The sequence below is a fragment of the Echeneis naucrates genome, chromosome 16 (assembly GCF_900963305.1).
Source record: "Echeneis naucrates chromosome 16, fEcheNa1.1, whole genome shotgun sequence".
Lineage (NCBI taxonomy): Eukaryota > Metazoa > Chordata > Actinopteri > Carangiformes > Echeneidae > Echeneis > Echeneis naucrates.
In genome coordinates, this window is record NC_042526.1 from 4,179,228 (window position 1) to 4,200,230 (window position 21,003).

At 39.4% G+C, this 21,003-nt stretch overlaps 1 protein-coding gene across 1 annotated transcript; it reads left to right on the top strand.

Annotated features, from left to right (window-relative positions):
- Positions 1-498: 498 nt before the first annotated feature.
- Positions 499-15,188, top strand: calb2a (calbindin 2a). Its single transcript, XM_029523755.1, has 11 exons — positions 499-677; positions 4,757-4,833; positions 4,910-4,999; positions 6,025-6,105; positions 7,949-8,005; positions 9,776-9,853; positions 11,298-11,353; positions 11,475-11,514; positions 11,869-11,922; positions 13,847-13,918; positions 14,390-15,188. Exons 1-11 carry the CDS (start codon positions 584-586, stop codon positions 14,504-14,506), a joined length of 816 nt encoding a protein of 271 aa, XP_029379615.1. The 5' UTR covers positions 499-583; the 3' UTR covers positions 14,507-15,188.
- The last annotated feature ends 5,815 nt before the right edge of the window (positions 15,189-21,003 follow it).

Below are 21,003 nucleotides of genomic sequence, written 5' to 3' on the forward strand. Positions count from 1 at the left end.
TTTTTTTCTGAATTTACATTTATTATGGGGGCTAATCACAGCTGGCTGGCGGCACTGTGAGGGATGTGATTAGTGTGTGAGTTCTAATTAAGTCTGTGAAGCCTCACACACCGTTAGACAGGCTGCAGGAGCCACACACACACACACACACGGAGGCATGCAATGCGTGTGCACACTGAAATATGTGCATTCACATGCAAGCACGTGCATTGAACCAAAAACATAAACCTGAGATTTACCGTGACAGTGCAACAACACAATCTGCTCCTCTAATCTTCACACACACACACACACACATCTGTTTACTGCAGTGCCCAAAACGTCCCGTCACACATGGATATCAAGCGCGCGCGCACGCGCACGGTGGGAGCGGCAGGACGCTGACTCAGTGGACGCGGCCGGGGGCGGCGCGCCCCCAGCGGCGGCTGCGCGACGTTGCCGCTCCAGCGTCGCGGTTAAAAAGCGGCGGGCGGTGCGCCGGGCCGACAGTGTGGAGCGTGTTTGAACCGCAGACACTGAAAAGTTAGCAGCGGATTTTGTTTTCCGGCGCCTGAATCCCGCAGCAGCATCCGTCCAGAGCATCATGGCCAACAAAGCACAGCAGCCTCCTCACCTCCACCTGGCCGAGGTCACCGCGTCCCAGTTCCTCGACATCTGGAAACATTTTGACACGGACGGTAGGAGATTTTCATTATTATTATTTAAGTCTCTAAAAAGTTGGTCCAGACTCAAATGTCATGAATGAAATTACTGCTGCACAGTGGGACCGATGGGAGAAAAAGAACATTACAGCAAAAGTTCATTATTTGATGGAAATAAAGTGAAAATGTAAGAAATTAGAAATCTGTACACTTTTTTTTAATCTTAGGTGACCTAAAAGGCCATACAGATATGAATAAAACATATTATAGGGATTATTTTACTGATATAGATGATCATATTCTTTGTGTTTATTTAATCTGATCAATAAAGTTTAAAAATAAAGAATTTCTGGTGTTTAAGAGCTGATATGATAATCATACTGTTATATTTTGTTAAAAGCAAAAAGTTGTTTTTTTTTTCATTACAAATGAAATTTTGGTGCAGATTAATCCAGACATCTCATATTTTCTTAAAGTTATATATGGATTACAGTATTCTATATTTTTCTAGTAAAGAACATATAAAACGGGGATGAGCTGCTGCAGATGCAGCTTTGTTCCTCCCTCTGTCCCTCCTGACATTTACACTCACAACAGCAAAGGCATTTCATTTCAACCTTCAATTAATCAAAATGCCATTCTGTCATCAATTCATGATCTAATTGGCGTTTCCTGTGAGTTAATATCAGCGATAATTATTGGATATTGCCCTATCAGTTCCGGGCACTTTGTTTTGATAACAATCTGAAACATTATTCAGGCATCTTCAATAAGTCAAGTCTCTCCGCTGATGATCTGCATGCAGTGTGGATAACTCGCTGTAACCAACATGGATTTATTGTGGTGATATTGATATGAAACTTTCTTCATGTAGTAATTATTTCAACGATGTTTCCTCTCCAGCACATTAACACACACACACACACTCTCTCTTTTTTCCACTTCTTTTTTTGTCACATCTCATCTCATTGCATTGATCTTCTGTTTGTCTCCATCGAGATCTGTTAGTTTAGTCTCTTGTTCCCACTGCAAGTGTGAATTTGTCAGTTTCTCAGTGTGACCATGTTCCTTTTAGCTCGACAAATTCATCAGACACGCTTCAGCCATGAAAGTCTCAATGAGAATTATTGACATAAGTGGGCTGAGCTCAGGAGAAAACTGATCAAACCCTTTGGAGAAGCACTTGGACAGACTCTAAAGCCTTCAAATGTCCAATGGGGAAATTTTTCTCTGTAAAATTTTATTCCTCTGGTTGCCCTTAAATGAATTGCTGAACTGTGTCTAATTGGCTTCCATTGCAGCATCAGAGGCTTCCTCCTGCACTGGGGGACAGGCACTGTGCCCTTTGCTGCACCAGATAATCAGGAGACGGTGTCAAACTGACACCAGCTTTCCAGTTATTAGCTATCAGAAACTGATAGCTGATACGCAGGGTCATAAATCAGAAGACCACTGACTTCTGGCTGCAACTGGTCACCGTTAAACAGCAATTAAATCCATAGGCTGCAGAGTGTGTTGCAATTATTCCTTTTTACAAACACATACACACACTCGTGGGAATTCATTGTTAACATGACCTGTTTTGATGCATACACTGTGAAACAGACTCCGCAGGGAAATCAAGGTGGAGTGAGGAGTTGGGTGGAGGGGCTCAGCATCTGAGCCCCTCCATACAAGTTGCCATATCTGCTTTATGTCTGAACTTTTGTGCTCTTCGGTTAGAGTTTGGATATCAGTCCGACACCCCCCAGGTTTTTGTGCGTTGACATCGAGGTATATTGCATGCTGTGCTTTGCAGGGAGCCACTTTGCAAATCAAATATGACCAGCACGCATCAACCGATTTGGCTGGGCGTGCTTGATTTGTGCTCTCTTTTCTGGGAGTGTCTTCTCACTCAGCAGAAAGAAAGGAGAGCTAATTTGTTTGCTCAGATTGAGTAAACATCTCTGAGTAGTAGATAAAAATACACAAGAGGCAATGCACCCAGAGATGATGAAACTACATATTCCCCTGTTGGCCCAGGATCAAATCTCATGTGAATGGCGTCTTTCACAGCTCCTCCGCTACGTGCCCCTCATCTTTCTCCGCTGCTTCTGTCACGCCTTTTTAACTCAATCACTTCAAAGCTGGAAAAGGAAATAACTGCAGTTCCTTTCGCTAATTATAGAACACTTGCTCTCCACCACTTTTACTAACCTGGATATGGAAATTCTGAATATTAAGCAAAATCCACATCCTGAATTGACCCAACCTTAATCTCAACACATGATATTTGAATAGGCAGGGCTGCACTCTACTTTGAAAGGCAAATCTACTTAATTTAGGCTTTAAATATACACCCAGTTGGTACAGCAGCCCTTTTTCAGAGATTTTAGAATCAGAACCAGAACTGTAAAAACTCTTTACCAGCTTCTCCTGGGACGCAGTATCCCAAAAAGTGTATATTTGGGCTAAAAGCTGTTAGTATTTGTGCAGAAATAGCCAACTATATGAAAGTTGGAAGGAGTGCACTCATTATGGGGTATAAAACTAGTTATTTAACATTTGAACTGAATAATCTGGGAGGGAGTTGATTTCTTCTTGATTTTTTTACATTGTACACTAATATAGCATCATTAACATTAACTGTAAATGAAGGTCTTTTGCTCACTGGATTTGGGCCAAAGGGAAAAACAGAGACACTGACATTACACATTGAGCCTTTCATAAAAAAAAAACACAAACATAAAGGTACTTTAACTGTACAGTAAAATGCCATTTGGAACACAAAGTACTGATCGTACATCTGAATGAGCACAAGCACAAACAGATGCTCCCTCAAGCAGAAGTATAATGAGGTGCATGGATCTGTTGCTGTGTTTATTGAACATATGACAGAGCTCCAGCTCAAATTATTCATAAATCTATCCTTACTGTCATTTTATGCCATTCGCCTTGTAGTTAATCACATTTTATTCTGTTTAATTATCAAGCAGGTCATTTCTCTCCAGAGCGTTAAATGTCAATAAAAGCCACAGGAGGGAGGCTGGATGGCAGTGAGGCATTTCACTGTCCCACTTACTGAAACGGTGTCATGTATTCATGAGTTTTGATAACATCACTAAGGAACGCGCACACACACACACGCAAATATTTCCATGGATAGAACAAAAGACTGTAAGACGCTGGTTGGCTGGGGAGGGGACGAGTTAGAGGATGGCAGAGAACAACAGTGACTTAGAGGAAGACGATGGCACAATAATCTTTGTTAGTATTTAATGAGGCAGCTCTGCCTTCCAGGGTTTTATTGAGGCAGCTAGTCACATCGTTTGGAGCCATCTGTCCGGCTATACAACACGCTTGTTGATAGAATATTGGCACTGGTTCACAAAGTACCTGGGTGAAGCAGTAACAATCATTTGTCTTCTGAAATGCTACTGTCAGGACACGTAAACGCCAGGAACCATGATGAGATAAGGTGAGGAGAAAAGTGACTGTGCCGTCCCCAGGCTAGATTTCAATGCAGAAGAAAATCTGATGGAGATCCTCTTAGGATAACTATCCTTTGACAAAAGTGTCTCTTTAGACAGTTTAACCTTGTTAAACTGAAGAAAAGTTGGACGCCTCAGTTCTTCTTTCATGATCAATATGATAGCTGAAAAAAAAAAAACTAAGTGCAAATTGTCTGAAAATCAACATCTTATTTTGGCACGACATCATTATTTATCACATTACATTGTTGTCCGTATCGATCGATCCCTTTTGCCAAACTCCCCAGTGAAGGTAGTATGGACCTCTGTGGAGTACAATAAGCTGCCTGTGGATCATCACCTTAAAAATGCTAGAAAGGCAATTTTCCATGTACGACTTCTCCTCGCGTATAACCCTGTGCGCACACAGTCTTTGAGGAGTGATCGGTTTGCATCGCGTCAGTCAATAGTTTATTCTATTGAGCCAGAGGGGAAGGAAGAAAGTTACTGGTAAAAGGCTCATGTTTGAATCAATAGCAGCAAAACTGAGCCATGCTGTCATCTGTTTGACACCAGACCACATAAGTACTGAGAGAATTTTTCCCCCTTTGTTAGCAACACTGACAAAGTGGTATTATGTGGTGTTATGGTCCGTGTGTCTCCCAGGTAATGGCTACATCGAGGGGAAGGAGCTGGAGAACTTCTTCAGGGAGCTGGAGTCGGCCCGAAGAGGAGCAGGGGTGGTAAGTCTGGGGATCAGACTTTAAATACACACTGACTACTCAGGTTTCACTAATACTGACGACAAATCTGTTCTAGGACCCGACAAACCCCACATTCAGAGAAAAGATGAAGGAGTTCATGCAGAAGTTTGACAAGAACAAAGATGGACGAATTGAGATGTCAGAGGTAAGACTGTCTTCGCCTGTTGTTCTTGAAAATATGTTTGTACATCAACAGAAATTTTTGGACTGCAAACACGGGAAGCAACTAGACCACTTTGTTTAAAATTAGATTTTTTTTGTTGTAAAGCCAGTGTGCGTTCTATATTATTACTGCAAAGGTATCGAAGCGCTCAGTCCACAGAAATGCTTGCAGCTTGTATTCAAAAACTGAGCTTTGAAATTAGCCGTTGGGCCCTCTGTAACTTTGTGATGTCACAACAAAGCAGTCACCACTTTTAGCCACATCCCTTAAGTCTAGCTCAGTCCGGCAGGTCCCACTCTCCAGCCTTGTAGGATTTGGTTTTTCCCACTACTTGCCTGAAATCTACTGAAGTAAAGAAAAACTTGATATCTTCTTATGGACAAATTTAAATAACAAAAACTGTGAAACATGAGGCCTTTAATAGTTCCACATTTACTTACAATGTGCACATGTATATTGTGCATGAGATAAAGATGAGAAGATCAATATTAGTAACAGTTTTCTCTGCACTGGGTGAGAAAATATCTTCAAAAGGAAAAGTGTAAGATTCACACGGGCAAAGTTCTCGTGAGGCGTCAGAGATTTGGTCAATACTCTGATCGATTGCATAAATGCGGTATTTATCATAGTATCTGTGGAGCAGCAGTTTGGGATATTGCTTTCCCTCGATTGAACAATTTTCAGAGTGAGATGTGAAAGAGATGGGAGAGGGAGAGCTTCTGCAATATCAATAATCCATTTTAGAAAAATCTGACAGGACTTTTAGATTCAACTATTGCAGTAAAAATCCAATCTAACGGCTTTATCTGAGCATTCAAAAACATGACCAAAAAAAAAAAAATTACCTCAGCTTAGGCATAGCCTTTCCTCTGAGGTTATGTCTCTACATTATTTATGTCTGAGTTGCCCAGTTGAAGCTTTGCAGACAAAAAGCTCCCCAATCTCCATTTTAGCTCCACCATCTTGTGTTCCCACCACTCCCATTTTCCTGTCATTTCTCTCTCTAGTTGGCCCAGATTCTCCCAACTGAAGAGAACTTCTTGTTGTGCTTCAGACAGTTTGTCAGCTCCAGCGCTGAGTTCATGGCGGTAAGAGCGTGTTTCTGAGTGTGTGTGGATGGGCCAGTATATTTTTTTAATGCAAACCTGCTTCCTCTCCAGCTCTTTGAAATATTTCTGGACATAAGCTTGGTGTTCACTATGAAATGCCACCAGTCAATGACAGAGAGCTGAGAGTCTGCATGCTTCTTTTCATTTCTACCTACTATATCAATCCATGGATTAGCTCCCTGTTTATGGGTGAAAGTGTACTGATTGAAAAATAAACTGGACTAGTCTGAGATGAAAAGCACAGAATCTCTGCTCCACTCAACACGACTTCTTGACTAGAAATTGGAGCAACCACAGCTGGTCTTTCACTGACTGCAGAAAAGGCTGAGCACCAATAGAAGATAATTTCACAACTGTGTGAGATGAAAAAAGGAAAGGGGTAGTGAGGAGTAAGTACTGAACTAGAGTGAGTTGATTACATCCTGTGGTCCCTGTAAATACAGTAAACCCTCCTGATATTTGTTTGGCTCTCAAGCTAATTTTATGTGCACCATTAGCTTCAGTGTTTCATGGACAGCAGCTGAGTAGTGTTAATTACCTGGGTTGTAAATTGCTCTCTAAATATGCATGTAAATGTGTCTATGCAGACAAGTTATGGGACGTAATGGGTTATAAAGATCGACAGAGGAGCCGATACACAAACTCGCCCGACTCAAAAATCTCAACATGCAATATAGAACTGAGAAGGAAAGAAATTCAAATTGGAGATGTGTAACTTTCATGACTTAAATCTGAATAGAGCCTGAAATCTTCATTGGTGTTCCCAAATGACCAACGTATGTATTTATTTACAGATAAACTTTGGTTTTTCTGCTGGCATTAGAAAGAGTTTTCATCCAAAACTAGATATTAAATAACATAATATTCATAGAAAAACCATATATGAAAATGTGCAACTGTGCTCCAGTATAGTGGGGCTGTGAATTATGAATAATGAATGAAAGCCAGTGTAACAAAAAGCTCCCTAGAGAACATGACGTGTGCTGGAAGCTAACACAGAAAATGGAAAATAATTTACAACGGAAAATACCTCAAGATGATAAGAAAATGGCAGATTAAACATTAGACCTGCCACAATGAAAAGATAGATCCAATTATAAACCAGTTAGATGTCGGGAAGAGTCTGTCTCCTGTGTCAAACTGAGAGGTTATAATGATAGGAGAGACTAGAGACGGTGTGGAAGGAGAGAAGGACACAGAGTGTAAACGAGAGAAAGCAGGAAGAGATAGGACATAAAAGAAATGTTGATGGGAAGTTGTGAGTCGGAGTTTGAGAACGTAAAGCAAAAGAGGAGGATTAATCCATCTTTGCTGAATGGTGCAGGATGGGGTGGAGGAGGACGAGGAGGAGGAGGTGGACAGAGAGGTTTTTAAAGGGTGCGAATGAGGAAGCAGAACTTTCTATTTTCAGAGTCATATATAATAGATAAAACCACTGTAGCTCCTCTCTGCAGAGCCCAGAGGAGGAGAGGAGGAGCAGAGGGGTAGGAGGAGGAAAAAGAGAGAAGGGAGAGGGCCATCCATCTTTGATAAGGATCCCTTCTTCGGACAGGGACAGCTGCTAGATTAAAACATTCATTAAAATGGCCCGCTCCCTCTCTCTGACTCTCATTGAAAACTGTGTGATTACAGTGAAGGTCCAGGCCTGGGCGGTCACCCCCTCTGGAACGATTTTAGCTCGACACCAGAGAAAAATCTAACTCTTTGCATGTTAAAGAGTGAGCTGGTGTTCAAAGAGCCTTCATGGACAGGGAGAGAAACGTAAATTACTCCGGAGAAGAGTGTCTTTGTGTGAGAAAATTCAATACACTCTTTCTTTTAGGCATGGCGGCGGTATGATACAGATCGCAGCGGCTATATTGAAGCAAATGAATTGAAGGTACGTTGTAAAATTTAATTGAAATTAAATTTGATGAGGCAAGGACAACCTTTAACAACTTTTTTTCCCCAAATATCACAAATACTCATAATTTTTTCATGTGCTAACAAAGTAATACTGATTCTTGTTCTGTTCTGTCTTTTTTCTTTTTTCCCCTCCACACACACATTCATGTTCACATTAACACACTTACTTACAGGGCACCCAGCCTAAATTGTGATCGAACAGTTATGCCCGAATATTTTCCTGTTATCATTTACATAGCTAAACTGTATTAATCCTGTTTCCTCTACTTGAATGCATGTGTGTCATTCATGTTATTCCATTTTTTCAACAATAAAATAAGAAAAACAACCTGCATTATTTGTGCTATGATCACTGAAACCTATCCTGAATCTGCAACTTTAAAGGAAAAGTTAAAAACTTTTGCTTTCTTCAAAAATTTGATGAGTAGATTACTCTATTTCCTAAATGGGGAAACTAAAGGCAGCTAAACTTTGTCTGCAAGCAAATGGAAACTTTGTGGTAATGACAAGAGCCCATGCATCAAGCATGGACGTTTTATGATGTTAACAGCTAAACTAAAAGAAGATAAACTAGAAATATCATAGTAAATGATTGAAAAGAAAGCAAAACAAAAAAAAAAAAAAAAAATCATGAATCATTATTAATGAAAAACAAAAATACCCCAGCTATGTTGATTGATTCTCTTAATTTACTAAAAACAACTATAAAAATTACTTTTCATAGAGACAATATTATGGGAAGATTAAAAAAAGTGACATAGTGAGTATACTCCAAGCTGTAGGTCTATGCATTGTCAGGGCCATTCAGTGACATACTAGCTGAAATCTTCCACTTCCCAATTAGTGCCCAACCATTTTCTTTTTGAAACATATGGGCGTGTAAAGCCAAGCAACAGCTTTGACAGAGGAGAGTTAAGTGGCTGCCCCAAAGGAAAGTCCCCAATGACCATGAGTGTGTTTTTCAGGTGAGGATTCAGATGCAAAAAGCTCAACAAATTTTAATCACTTCACCACCTCTTGCAAACGTTGTGCCAAATTATATAGAGGAACGTGCTCCACCCTGGGGAGGTGAGCATCATTGGGGTCAGTGATTATGCCTCGTGTACAGATTATGCTGCTTGGGTTGTTCTGGGATCACATCTCTTCCATATGACCAGGTGCAGAGGAATTACTCAGGTGTGCCTTGTCAAAGCTTTGGGAAAATGCAGATGAGCTCACAGGCAGCAGACATACAGTTTGTCTAACCATATGACTGAGCAGAGAACATCACAGTATTGTCACTAAAATACTGTACAAATGATATAAGAAGTTTTAGACTTCACATTTCACTATGTTACATTTACAGTACTGTACCAAAAGGCTGTAGGTACATTTAACTAGTCAGGATTTTGCATGTAATGTGTAAAATAAGCCATAAAACACAAATGCTATCCTTATTTTTCATCAATCCTTGTTTTATCCTCTTTCATCTTTGCAATATGTCCCAATTTCTTTGATTATTTCACCCATCTTTGATTATTTTAACTTAAAAAGATTACAGTTTTGTAATAGATTGTTCTGAATATTAAAACATGACTTCATACAATTATAGTGACTCACACTATAGGTTACCAATTTGTAAAATAAGTGACCTATGACCATAACATTGAATGTTCATTAAACTAATGTCTGAATACTTTGTTTATAGCACAGTTCTCCATGGTTTTCTTCTTCTTTTTATATCTATGTACATCTCTGTCCTCAGGGCTTTCTGTCAGACCTGCTGCAGAAGGCCAACAGACACTACGATGACCAGAAGCTGCAGGAGTACACACAGACCATAGTAAGACTCACACATGGACTCACAAGTTCATAGGTTTAGAAGCTATTCTCTGACTAAATTTTTGCCAGAAGGAAGTAGCTGGTCAATTTCAAGTTTAAATTCTTCCAGATCATGTGGCGATCCTATCCAGACGTTGTTTACTGTTTACTTACAGCAGTGTAAGAATCAAAGTCCACATTTCAACTCACAAAGTTGATCCAACCAGATAAAGTCAGGACAAAAGTGTAGAGACTACTATACTATACTAAATATAAAAAGCGAAAAATTCTGGTGTGTTCTTGGGTTTGAATATTTTTGTTAAATTGAAAAATCTGGTGAGGAAGAATCTGATAGCATCACTGTGAGCTGTAAAGTCTTTATGACAGGAATATGTCTAGTATCCATCTGTCCTGGAGGACCTCAGAGGCCTATCGTGTTGGTGGCAGCAGCACTGTGCGGCTGAATGGTCCTGACCCATTATGTCCTGCAGGTTGTGTTTACAGTCCAGATGTGCTCACATCTGCTTCTTCCTGGAACCCCCAGAGCTGACCTGACCTGATTTGCTGGAACAGTTTCCTCCACATACTCTCAGACAAAATTTTCACAATAGTTAAAGAGGCACAGACATTATTTTTATAAAAAAAAAGATGCTTTCCCCATAATCCTCATTAAATGATGACATGGGCACTGATATTTTTGAGCTGCATTTCGCTTAGCTTTATCTGCAGTAGATCTATCCATCTTCTCTGTCTGACATAAAGACATACAGAACACATATATTTCGAAATCACTCAGTCCTACTCACTATCTAAGGACTTTAAAACAAAGGGCTATGTAGAGAGAGAGAGCTTAGTGGTGAAATTAAAAAAACACTTTAAGACATGACTTGGGTAATTTAGTTGGCACTGTTTTTCTGTCCTGGAACAGGACCAATTTTTTTTTTGCTTGGTTGGACACTAACATTTATGATCCATTGATGGATACTATAAGTCCACCACGTAGGGTACAATAAATCCCACTATACATTTGAGAAGCACTATAAATTCACCATACCGTTGACCATACAGAGAGCTGCGAGTGATATCAGACACAGTCATTGTGTTTCTTTGGGGAAATGTAATGGTTGCAGGAAAAGTCATCTCTGCTGAATTATATTTTTTCTGATTCCACTATCGCCAAAAAAAAAAAAGAACATTTCTATTATTGTTTTGTGAAAGTTCACCGTCAGATGCTTTGGTTAAACTGTGTGGATGAAGTTTTACCTAAAGTTCCTTTCTAGCGCTATGAAAATAAAATGTGGATGAATAGTAAATAGAAACTTTATGGTCCTCCATTCTATTTCACAGTCAGTGACATTTATGGGACCGTATTTTCTATCATCTTGACAGCATATAACTATTAAAAACTTTCCGTTCGGTGTCCCTCCCCCCTCCCTCCCTGGCTTTGTTCTGCTTCCACTTTGTAGCTCAGGATGTTTGATCTGAATGGAGATGGGAAGCTGGGCCTGTCAGAGATGGCGAGGTAATGTGCAATTTTACTTGCTACTTTTCGCTAAATAAAACGTTGAAACACCTTCCCCGCTGGCAGATTTGAATAATTTAACAGCTATTGTGTCCACTAATGAAGTCTTTCTCTCCCTCAGGCTTCTCCCTGTTCAGGAGAATTTCTTACTCAAATTCCAGGTAGGTAACAAACATGGAGCACAAAACTGCTCATTTAGGGCTGAACTGAATGGAGCTGAATTGTGAATGGTTTGGGTGCATATCACATGAGTATAAATAGCCCATCCAGACTGTTTAGTCCATTTCCCAACCCATGTATCAGGCTCCACTGTCACCATCAAATCAAGGCAGACAATGGCCCAAAACCTCATTTTAAAAAATTGTTTGTCACTAAAACAGTAACATTGAGTGACTACTATTCTGAATATTTGAGGTAAATGTTTTTCAGTGCAGTTTCGTTTCACCATGACTTTGACTTTTGACAATTTTTTGCCTGGTAGTGAGATGTAAATCTTTTTTTTTTTTTTTACTCAGGGTGTCAAGTTGACCACAGAGGAATTTAATGCCATCTTTACATACTATGACAAGGTGAGTAGCATTTCATTCAAACTGAAGATTTTTTACTGCATCTCATGCACTTCTCAGCTCTACCTTCTCCTCCAAACCAAGTTTCTTCTGATTTCTGAATTTCAAGATGTCACAGAGGGTTTCCACATGATTTTACAGCTGATTTGCTAACTACTGTGATGTTAAAAGAAGCATTTGGAAACCTCAGCATATCTAATTAGAAAAAAAAGATATCGTGTCCCAGGAGCAGGAGAAATAACTCTGAATACTAATTTAATGTCACCAAGGCTAATGAATCAGAGGTTTGCCTGAAATGGGGCCTGCGCTGCATAAGAAAACTAAAAAAAAAAAAAAAACTAATTGTAGATACATTATATTCACACATTTTAAAATAAGAAGGGAAAAGCAACAGAGCTTGAGTTTCCCTTTTGTCAAAATCATAAATATGCAAATAGCTTCTTTTTCTTTCTTTGATCTTTTTACCAAGTGCTCTCACCATCTGCTGAGGGATATGAGTTAGCCTGGCACACCTAGGTCCTTTGTAAACAGCCCAGTGAGCAGTGTGGTTCAGTTAATGGCCACATTTTCCACATTAGCAGTCGATTGTTGGGGAGGGACGACAGGGAAGACAAAAGAGGACAAAAGAGGGCAAATGAGCAAGGTAACAGGCGGGGGAAGAGGTGGGCATGCTGTATATCTGCCAAATCTTTTTTCCCGTTTACAACAACACAAGTGTTTTCGTGCCTGAAGGGGCAGACATAATATTGGTGATTATAAAAAGAGGCAGTAAGCAAGTGGCCTTATGCTGCTGATGTTATAATAGTAGTCTTCAACTAACTCTAGCAACTGTAGAATTTTGAATTTCCAATAAAATCTGATAATAAATATTTAAGCTCATTATGTTATGTTATTTTGAATTCATTCACTTAACACCAACTTTGGCATTAAAAGTGAGGGAGCAAGATGTCAAAATGGAGCTGTCTGTCACAGCAATCAGGGGGTTGCGTGCGTGTTTGTGCCCTGACTGAATGTTTGCAGTCCCTCTTGCTCCCTTGCAGAGAGAGGACAGGGTTTAATATTCAATTATAGATGAGCCACTGCAGTCCATTCATGTAGACTCCCTATACGAATGAGGCACTACCATTTATGTGTGTAATTAGTTTCATCATTTTGTCATGAGCTCAGCCCTGCAGCTGAAACACAGGCAGCTGCTAACACTGTGCAGGGCAGAGTGTGGCCGGTCAGCTGAACACCAACATGGCTCACAGTGCTTACAGCGCCTCTGCCCCAGACTGTGCAAGGTCTTCAAAATATCTGAATGTCAAGACTGCACGCAACTCAGGCTGCACGGCAGATACCTGATGCTGCTCTGCTTCCCCAAAACTCTGAGTCTTTTATCCCTAAAAGGAAAATAAACAGAATTCACATAATATTCCCAAAAATCTAGACACACCAGTCCAGCTTTGTAATCAAAGAGCATCTTCCAACATTACAAAATAGACAAGCATCTAAACTCTGTCGTCATCTTGAAACTGAGCCTACTTTAACAGGACATAGTTTTGTGCCACTTGCCAAAGGAACATTTTGAACATTTTGAACATATTTTCTGGCACCAAATTGCAAACATATTATTAATTAATTAGGAAAGTGGGTTCATATATGACATAACAGCTAACCCCCTCTACAGAGTTATGAATGGGAAGTCTTTTTCAATCATCATTCATGAATGGCCATTTAGCTTGTGCATTCATGATGGCTGAACTTCAGCTGAATTGCAAAAATGCACAAAATAACTAGAGACTGAAAATATCAACAGAGCTGGAGCACATTGCAGAGAAAAAAAGAAAGGAAGAACTAGAAAGAAAGCATAAAGCATGTATTATAAGGGGCTGCAATTGTTGAGGTGTAGTTATGTTCCAGTCTTTAATGTCTCGGCTCTTTTCAGGATGGGAATGGCTACATTGATGAGCAGGAGTTGGATGCCCTGCTACGAGACCTTTACCAGACAAACAAGAAGGTGAGTTCAGGTCTTTGGTTATGGTTTCCAGGTACTTTGCATGTGAGTACATCCTGTGGTCCTGTGGCACTCTGATTACACTCGGCTTTTATGCGCTTACAGCTTCTGACTACTGGCCCCATTTCTCTCCAATCACTTCTGCTCCTCTGAGCTGCTTACTCCCTGTATATGCTGTATACACCTACTGTGTATCAGGAATCAGCAAAAACACAAATCATTATTACTAAAGAAATCCATGCAAGTAATTGCAACCTGGAAATCATACAATTCCCATTTACTGCAACACAACGATAAAAGCCCTGTCATGAATTTAAGGGTTTCTTTTAAGGGAACAATTGAAAACTCTTAATTTGAAATGTTTACAGACCCAGAGACCGTACTCTTTCATTTCTACAGTACTACTAGCCTTGTTTGTCCCTGTTGACCTCTTCATTTTCCTGACTCCATGTTACCTCCCTGTCTCTTGTTTAGGAGATGGATGTGAAGAACCTGACTGGCTACAAGCAGAGCATCATGAGCCTGTCTGATGGAGGGAAGCTCTACCGTGGCGAGCTGGAAATTGTCCTCTGCAGGGAGCCAATTGTGTGACTCTTCCTCCTCTCTTGTTGCATATCATCATTTCCTCTGCCTGCCCAGCCCTGCTCTCCTGAAACCACACCCACTTCCAGCTGCCTGGCATCATAATCCAGGTGCATGTGCCGGACACTCCCACCTCCCCATCATCTCGCTAACCTGCCCCAAAATTGCATCATAAGAATGAATGACAAGTGGACTGTCAGCACACAACAGCTCTTCATCCTTAAACCATTATTTTCTGCCACCTGGCCTTTTGGTCCTGACCATGGTCTTACCTTTTCACCCTCTCAACTTCCCCGTGTCTTTTTCCATTTCTTACATTGTCTCCATCTCTGCTGCCCATGCTGTGCCTGACTCCTGACCAAAAGCCCAAACCCGTTGTTCCACAGAAATGACCTTTTGACCTGTTGATAACCTTGACCTTAGCTCCATTGACCCCTCCATTCCCTTGCTCTATCGACTTTGCATTAGGAACAATATATAGTCAAACATAACTGCAGTGAGCTGTAGTTGAATTTATCTAATTTATAGCCTGTGATGGAACCAACACTGATTTTTTCCACTTCTATTTGTCCTAAAGTCCTCTTGACCATTAAAACTACTCTGTACCGCCATGATATATATGTGATTTTCATTTTCAATGTTTGTTTTTGGATGATACTGTCAATTGAAAATATTAATAAAATATCTTAAGATTAAATTGGCTTGGAAATGTTGATTTTGCTAAGGCGTATTTGTGCCAGCAGTGATTTATGCCTTCAGAAAAAGCATCTACTCCTAGATCTTTACCTTGCAGTTTGAATGTGTTATGCCTCACTGACCCTCAGTGCTGTGTCTTTGTCAGGAAGTTCCTTCATTACTTTCTGTTGTGCTGTCCTTCAAATATACCAACTCCACCATTTCATTGAGCTCTTCCAGTTTTAAATAGCTCCCTTTTCTTCAGTGCTCCAGCATAAGCATAAAAAAGTTTAACGATGGCTGCAGTCACGAGAGCAATATGGTGTGCAATGAGTGTAGTAAACAAAGCTTAGAGCAACACTAAAATTGGACACAGCTAATGGTGGTCGACAGTCTTTGTGCAACAAAACACCAGCATGACAACTCATGCCTTCCCTGCAAATGTGTTTGTTTGTGTGTTTTGTAATCAAGATGACATGAGGTGAAATAATGGCTGTTTGACTGGAGCACAGACTCAGACAGATTTATATGCTTGCATGATGCCTTTCTCCCAGGGGCATAATGAAAATGACTTAAGAAACAAGGAGAGTGATATTGCTGAGTCTGCTCTGGAAGGTGTTGCCTGTTTTTTACCCCCCCCCCCCTCCTCAGTGTAAATTAAATGAGGCAGCATAACAAAACAACTTCTCTCTCTTTAAGGTGCTGAAATAGACCTAAAAGTTATAGCTGACATAAATTTAAAATTAATTTCTACTAGATGTATCTCCTGTCATTCATTTCTTCCATGGGCAGGACCTTTAATCAACAGAATATAAAATCACAAGTCTATAAGATGAACATCACCAATTTAAATAAATCCTCATAAGAACAATCAGTCAGATAACTTCAAATAAAAAACAAAACAAAGTCATGAGTGACTGATCCAAAAGATTATCTAATTTGATGTAAAACAAAAAGATGATGAAGAAGCTTTAGTTAATAGAAAGTAAAGTTAATAGAAATAAAACAAAGCCTGGAATAAAGAAGAACTACAAAACTAAATCAGCTAATCACAGACAAGCAGAAAATTTGAGATGAATTCCAGCAGTTTATCAAATACCTTAATCATCTCCAGCTGAATCCAGAGTGGGAGCGTTTTGCTGCTCTTGAGCTGAGATGTTATTCCTGAGATATCAGGACAGGACATGATATTTCTAGTAAAAACCTGGTAATTGAGTTGACATGCTTTTAAAGCAATCTGAATAATACAGTAAGCACACAAGCTGCCATCTCACTGTGGAGCTGGCCCAAACTCGCATCAATTAATCAGAGGCATTTAAATCTTTATGTGTCATGCAGCAGCACAAGGAAAGTGTATACCAGACAAAAAAAAGCAATAGCCAAGTATTTACCTTATAAGAGGTCCTATTTGTTTCCAATGAGACCTTTATGTGAGGAACAGGAAAATGCTGAGTGTGGGGATGATATGTAACCCAAGTACAGCTGAGTCATAAAGTCAGCACACTCACTTGCAGTTTAAATAAACTGAAAGAAGTTTATTACTCGATCTCAGGGGTAAAGGTTGAGTGGGGATGAGGTGAATTCAGTGGACAGAAAGAAGCTGGTGGCTGGCAGGGAAAGATTGAGTGGGTGATGAAGGCAGGGTGGTGAGTGGGGGCTGGTTCACTGCTATGGCAGGCTGGGGAAACAAACATGGGGGGGGGGAATCCTTTGGAAAATCCTTTGGAAAACCCTTTGGCCTGTACTTGCAAATGCCTGCAGCTGCCCTGTGAGAGTCTCCAACCTACTGGGGTCCCCGACAAAAATCCCTGGCAGTTTCTCCCAGCTGAAAATAAATATATGTTCTGCTATCTCGCCCTCCCTTTGAGAGTTCTTTAATTGCTCTTTGGTTGGGAAGTATAGAGATGACTCAGCTGTTGTCGTCAGAGTTTCAAACAGTGGAGAGGACATTGAGTAAATGCTTAAAGCGGTGGGTGCAGTGGTGGAAATATTCTCTTCCAGCTCCACATCATTATAAAAAAGCAGACACTAAGACTTTGGAGAAGAGGCACATCTAATTAAACATTTTTCTCAAAAGGAACTTGTTGACCTCTGTGCCTTGTTTAACAAATCTCTCCAACAACATAAAAACGAAACTATCTCCACATGGTCTGTATAAGAAAGAACCCTAGGCATCCTTAGGACACGTCCTTTTTCTATAGGTCACTAAAATAATGCTCACATGCTCCTTTCTTCTTAGGAAGACAGAAAACACTCAGGTTTAACTTATAGCTCATTATAGGAAGTCTGAACAAAAGGAAGCAAACTTCCTTCCCATCTACAGTCTCTGAATGCAACCTTGCTGAGCAACACGTTCTGTTACCACCTGGGAGCAGTTTTTACATTAAAAATTTCACGTTGACACAGTTATCAAACAGATGCAAGAGGAACTAAAAATACACACTCCAATAATTCCAAACTATTAACTATCACATATGATAAATGAATTGTGATGCTGGAGGCTATTCTATGCAATCCATAGTGAAAGTTTGTTATTCTATATTTAATATATAATATTCTTTATTCTTCATATAAAAAAAAAGTCAATAATATTCATGCATGCCATAACATGCTCAGGCAGTGGCTCCACACTGAAGCAACCACAAATCCATCAGATAGACTAAAGAATCATTTAGCACAGAGAACTACGATCCCCACAAGATCAATCTTAGTGACTTTGGCAAGTCACAGATTTTTTTTTTTTTTAACTGTCACCATCAGGTTGATATTTGTGGTTGTCACTAACTATAGCGTGGGCAACCATTAAAACTGATCAGATGGCAGTATGCCTCTGCAGCTCAATGTTTGAGGACATTTCTTTGCTGTTGATATGTTTCTCTCTAGTTCGAACTATTATTGTCCTCTTTTGTGTTTCTCTTGAGCACGTGAAGCCCTGCAGTTCCACATCTCACCCACTGTGACAAACCAATGTAATAAAGACTGGAAGCAGCCAACTACACTGTGCACAGGGGAGAAAGATAGAAGAGAATATGAATATAAGAGGATAACTGCCATGATTTATTCAATGATGAAAGGAACCCTGGTCTTTTATTTATGGTCCCTTTAAATATAGCTCGTGTGATTTAAATAAGTTATTGAAAATGGATGTCCCGACCAAGCTTCATGTATATTCCGCACACACCGAAGCACATGCACACACAACAGACATGTGCACATATGTATACAAACAGAGTACGTCACAGCACTACACTACACATGCACACATTCACAAACATATACAAGGTAATCTAGCCACACACTCAATCTGTTCTTCCGTTTTGCTCCTGACTAACAGTTATCACCTCCTCTTAGCTGCAACTCAAAAGTTAACTTCTATTGTAGAAGATTGAAATGCACTGAATTTGAACATCTGACAATTCATCATTGCTCATAATAACAGAAAAATCACACCAAATGCTCGATAGTTTAGTCTGAGGGACTTAAATTATTATAAATAGCAGCTTAGCCAAACCATGTCTTCATGTCACCGAGGGAATTGTCTCTTCCAGCTCATTGCTCACTTCCTCACAAATAAGTCTAGATCTCTGTAAAGCTGGCATCATTCACTGATAATCCTGTTGGTAGTATATATAAGTTTTCTTAATGAGCATTTCACCAGAAAGCCAATACCATTCACAAATCAGTATGAGTAATATCAATCTATGCCAGTAGTAATGAAATCATCCCACATCAGAAAGTTAAAAAAAAAAAAACTTCTTCTGACAAAAACTGACAAGTCACTTAGTCTTCACTGTATTTTATAAGTTTAAACAAAAAAAAGTAAATGAACAAATGAATTAAGAGAGTAAAGTGAGAAATGCTCCACGTTAAACTCAAAGCAGTGAAGCAACACCAAGAAGATATAAACACTGTCATAAATTTAACGACATGGTCAACCAGCAAAATGTAAATTAAAAAAACCTGTGGTGATGCTTTACCTTCTGTCCATTCCTCGGTTATTTGTATCCCAAAGTCCAGACAGATCAGAGCAGGTGTTCTTCCATCCAGGAGGAGAATATTGAGTTCAAGTCCGTTACAAACAGTCCAGACAACTTCTTCAATTCCGCCATCATGGAAACATTATGGACGGTTCCGGTTCCGGGTAGTTTTCCGTTTACTGCCCGACTTTTTGTTACTATTCATTTCGCAAGTCAGCTAACAATTTCTAATAACAACAACAACAACAAACTTATAATAAATGACTGTTTAGTTGAATTTCATACTGATCTTCTGAAGCAGCTAGCTAACAGTTGCCCGCCGTTGACCGAAACTTCAGCCTCGCTGCTTTTTTCCTGTCTAAAGTTTTGGGCATAAATCTAAATAATCTTCTTTTTAAACTATTTTTCATCGACTTCATTAGAAAACTTAGTGAGGTTGAAATAAAATAAATAAAACGCGAATTCATAAAGATTTAAAAAACGATGACGAAGGTAAGTCCAACTGAGATTTCTTTTTTTTTTTTTTCAAACAAACTTTATTTACAACAAATTGACAATAAATACAAAACAAACAAGAAAATGGCGAACTAACAAAGCGGGAGATGATATGATTGAAATAATTATTGGATAACATTAAAAAACCAACCAGGTCAGATGTAATTATGGTTTTTCCGATGTTGGCATTTTTTCCAATTTTAGAAAATTTCTATGTTGAGGAAATTAATTCTCCGTGTGTTGCACAATGTTGCTGGATTTAGTGAATTACATTTATATAAGAGAGAGCATAGTCCATCAAAATTGTATTGTTTGCCTCGAAGTCTGGACAGATTTCAAATAGAATCTATCTATATTCATTGGCTTGTAGCTCAAAAAGGGTTTTACATAAGTTTTTTTTAATACATCAAAAATATATATATAAAAAAAAGATGCTCTGTTGTTTCTGTATTTATTCTCAACATTGAGATAAAACTCAGTAAAGCTGAAGGGAGCTGTAGATTCAGGCAATAATGCTGGATTCCTCTTCTTCTAATCTGGATGTATAGCCATTCTTAGTTCTGAGGTTATTGCCAAGGCTGCAAAATAGATTAAAATAAATCCTTAGATATCACACATAATCTTAAAATGGATTGACAATGTCCCAGAGATCTAATTGGTCTGATCACCTAATCCAAAATACATGTCTTCTGTGAGTTCACTGTATTAGAAATCCAAAACATTTAGTTAGTGGCAGAAACGAATACCTTTTTTCCCTTGGCCTCTGTGAGGCTTGTCTCTTCTTCATCATACTTTACTCTTTAACAGGGCTCTTAACAGAGTCCCATTTCTCCATTAATGTTTATTTCCTACCACTGAGCTGGTATTTGATGATTCCGGAAGAACCTATGAAAGAGGATCCTTAAGGGATACACTGAAAGGAAGTCCTTTAAAATGATCAATAATGCCATTTTTACATGCTGGAAACCTTCCTGTAGGGATTCAAGTTGTCTTTTATTTAGGTTAAATGTTGGCAGTAGAGTTTTTAATGTTGAGTGAGTTACATCTTCAGTCTGTGGATTGTTTGACCTTTGTGTTCACTCAAGCACAAAGGAAGATGAAAATGAAATGAGACAGCCACCAGAAAAACACATGGTCAATTGAATTGCACATTAAATTCTAAAAATTCACAACTCTTATGGAATTCACTATGCCCTTTAATTGCACAGTTAAATAATGGAATCAATGTTAAATAATAATGACTGCATACTATGAGTGCATCATAAAATACATTGGGACGTTTATATCTATCTGAACATGAGAATGCAAACATCAGGCCGTATTGCATGTCATCTAGGGTTCACACTCCTAATTGTCAGT

What these genes read in the sequence shown, in the direction of transcription:
- calb2a (XM_029523755.1), top strand. Translation starts at nt 584, where the DNA reads ATGGCCAACAAAGCACAGCAGCCTCCTCACCTCCACCTGGCCGAGGTC. An exon ending in AGGAGTACACACAGACCATA is followed by an intron (nt 9,854 to 11,297) that starts GTAAGACTCACA and finishes TCCACTTTGTAG; the next exon opens with CTCAGGATGTTTGATCTGAA. An exon ending in TCTTTACATACTATGACAAG is followed by an intron (nt 11,923 to 13,846) that starts GTGAGTAGCATT and finishes GGCTCTTTTCAG; the next exon opens with GATGGGAATGGCTACATTGA.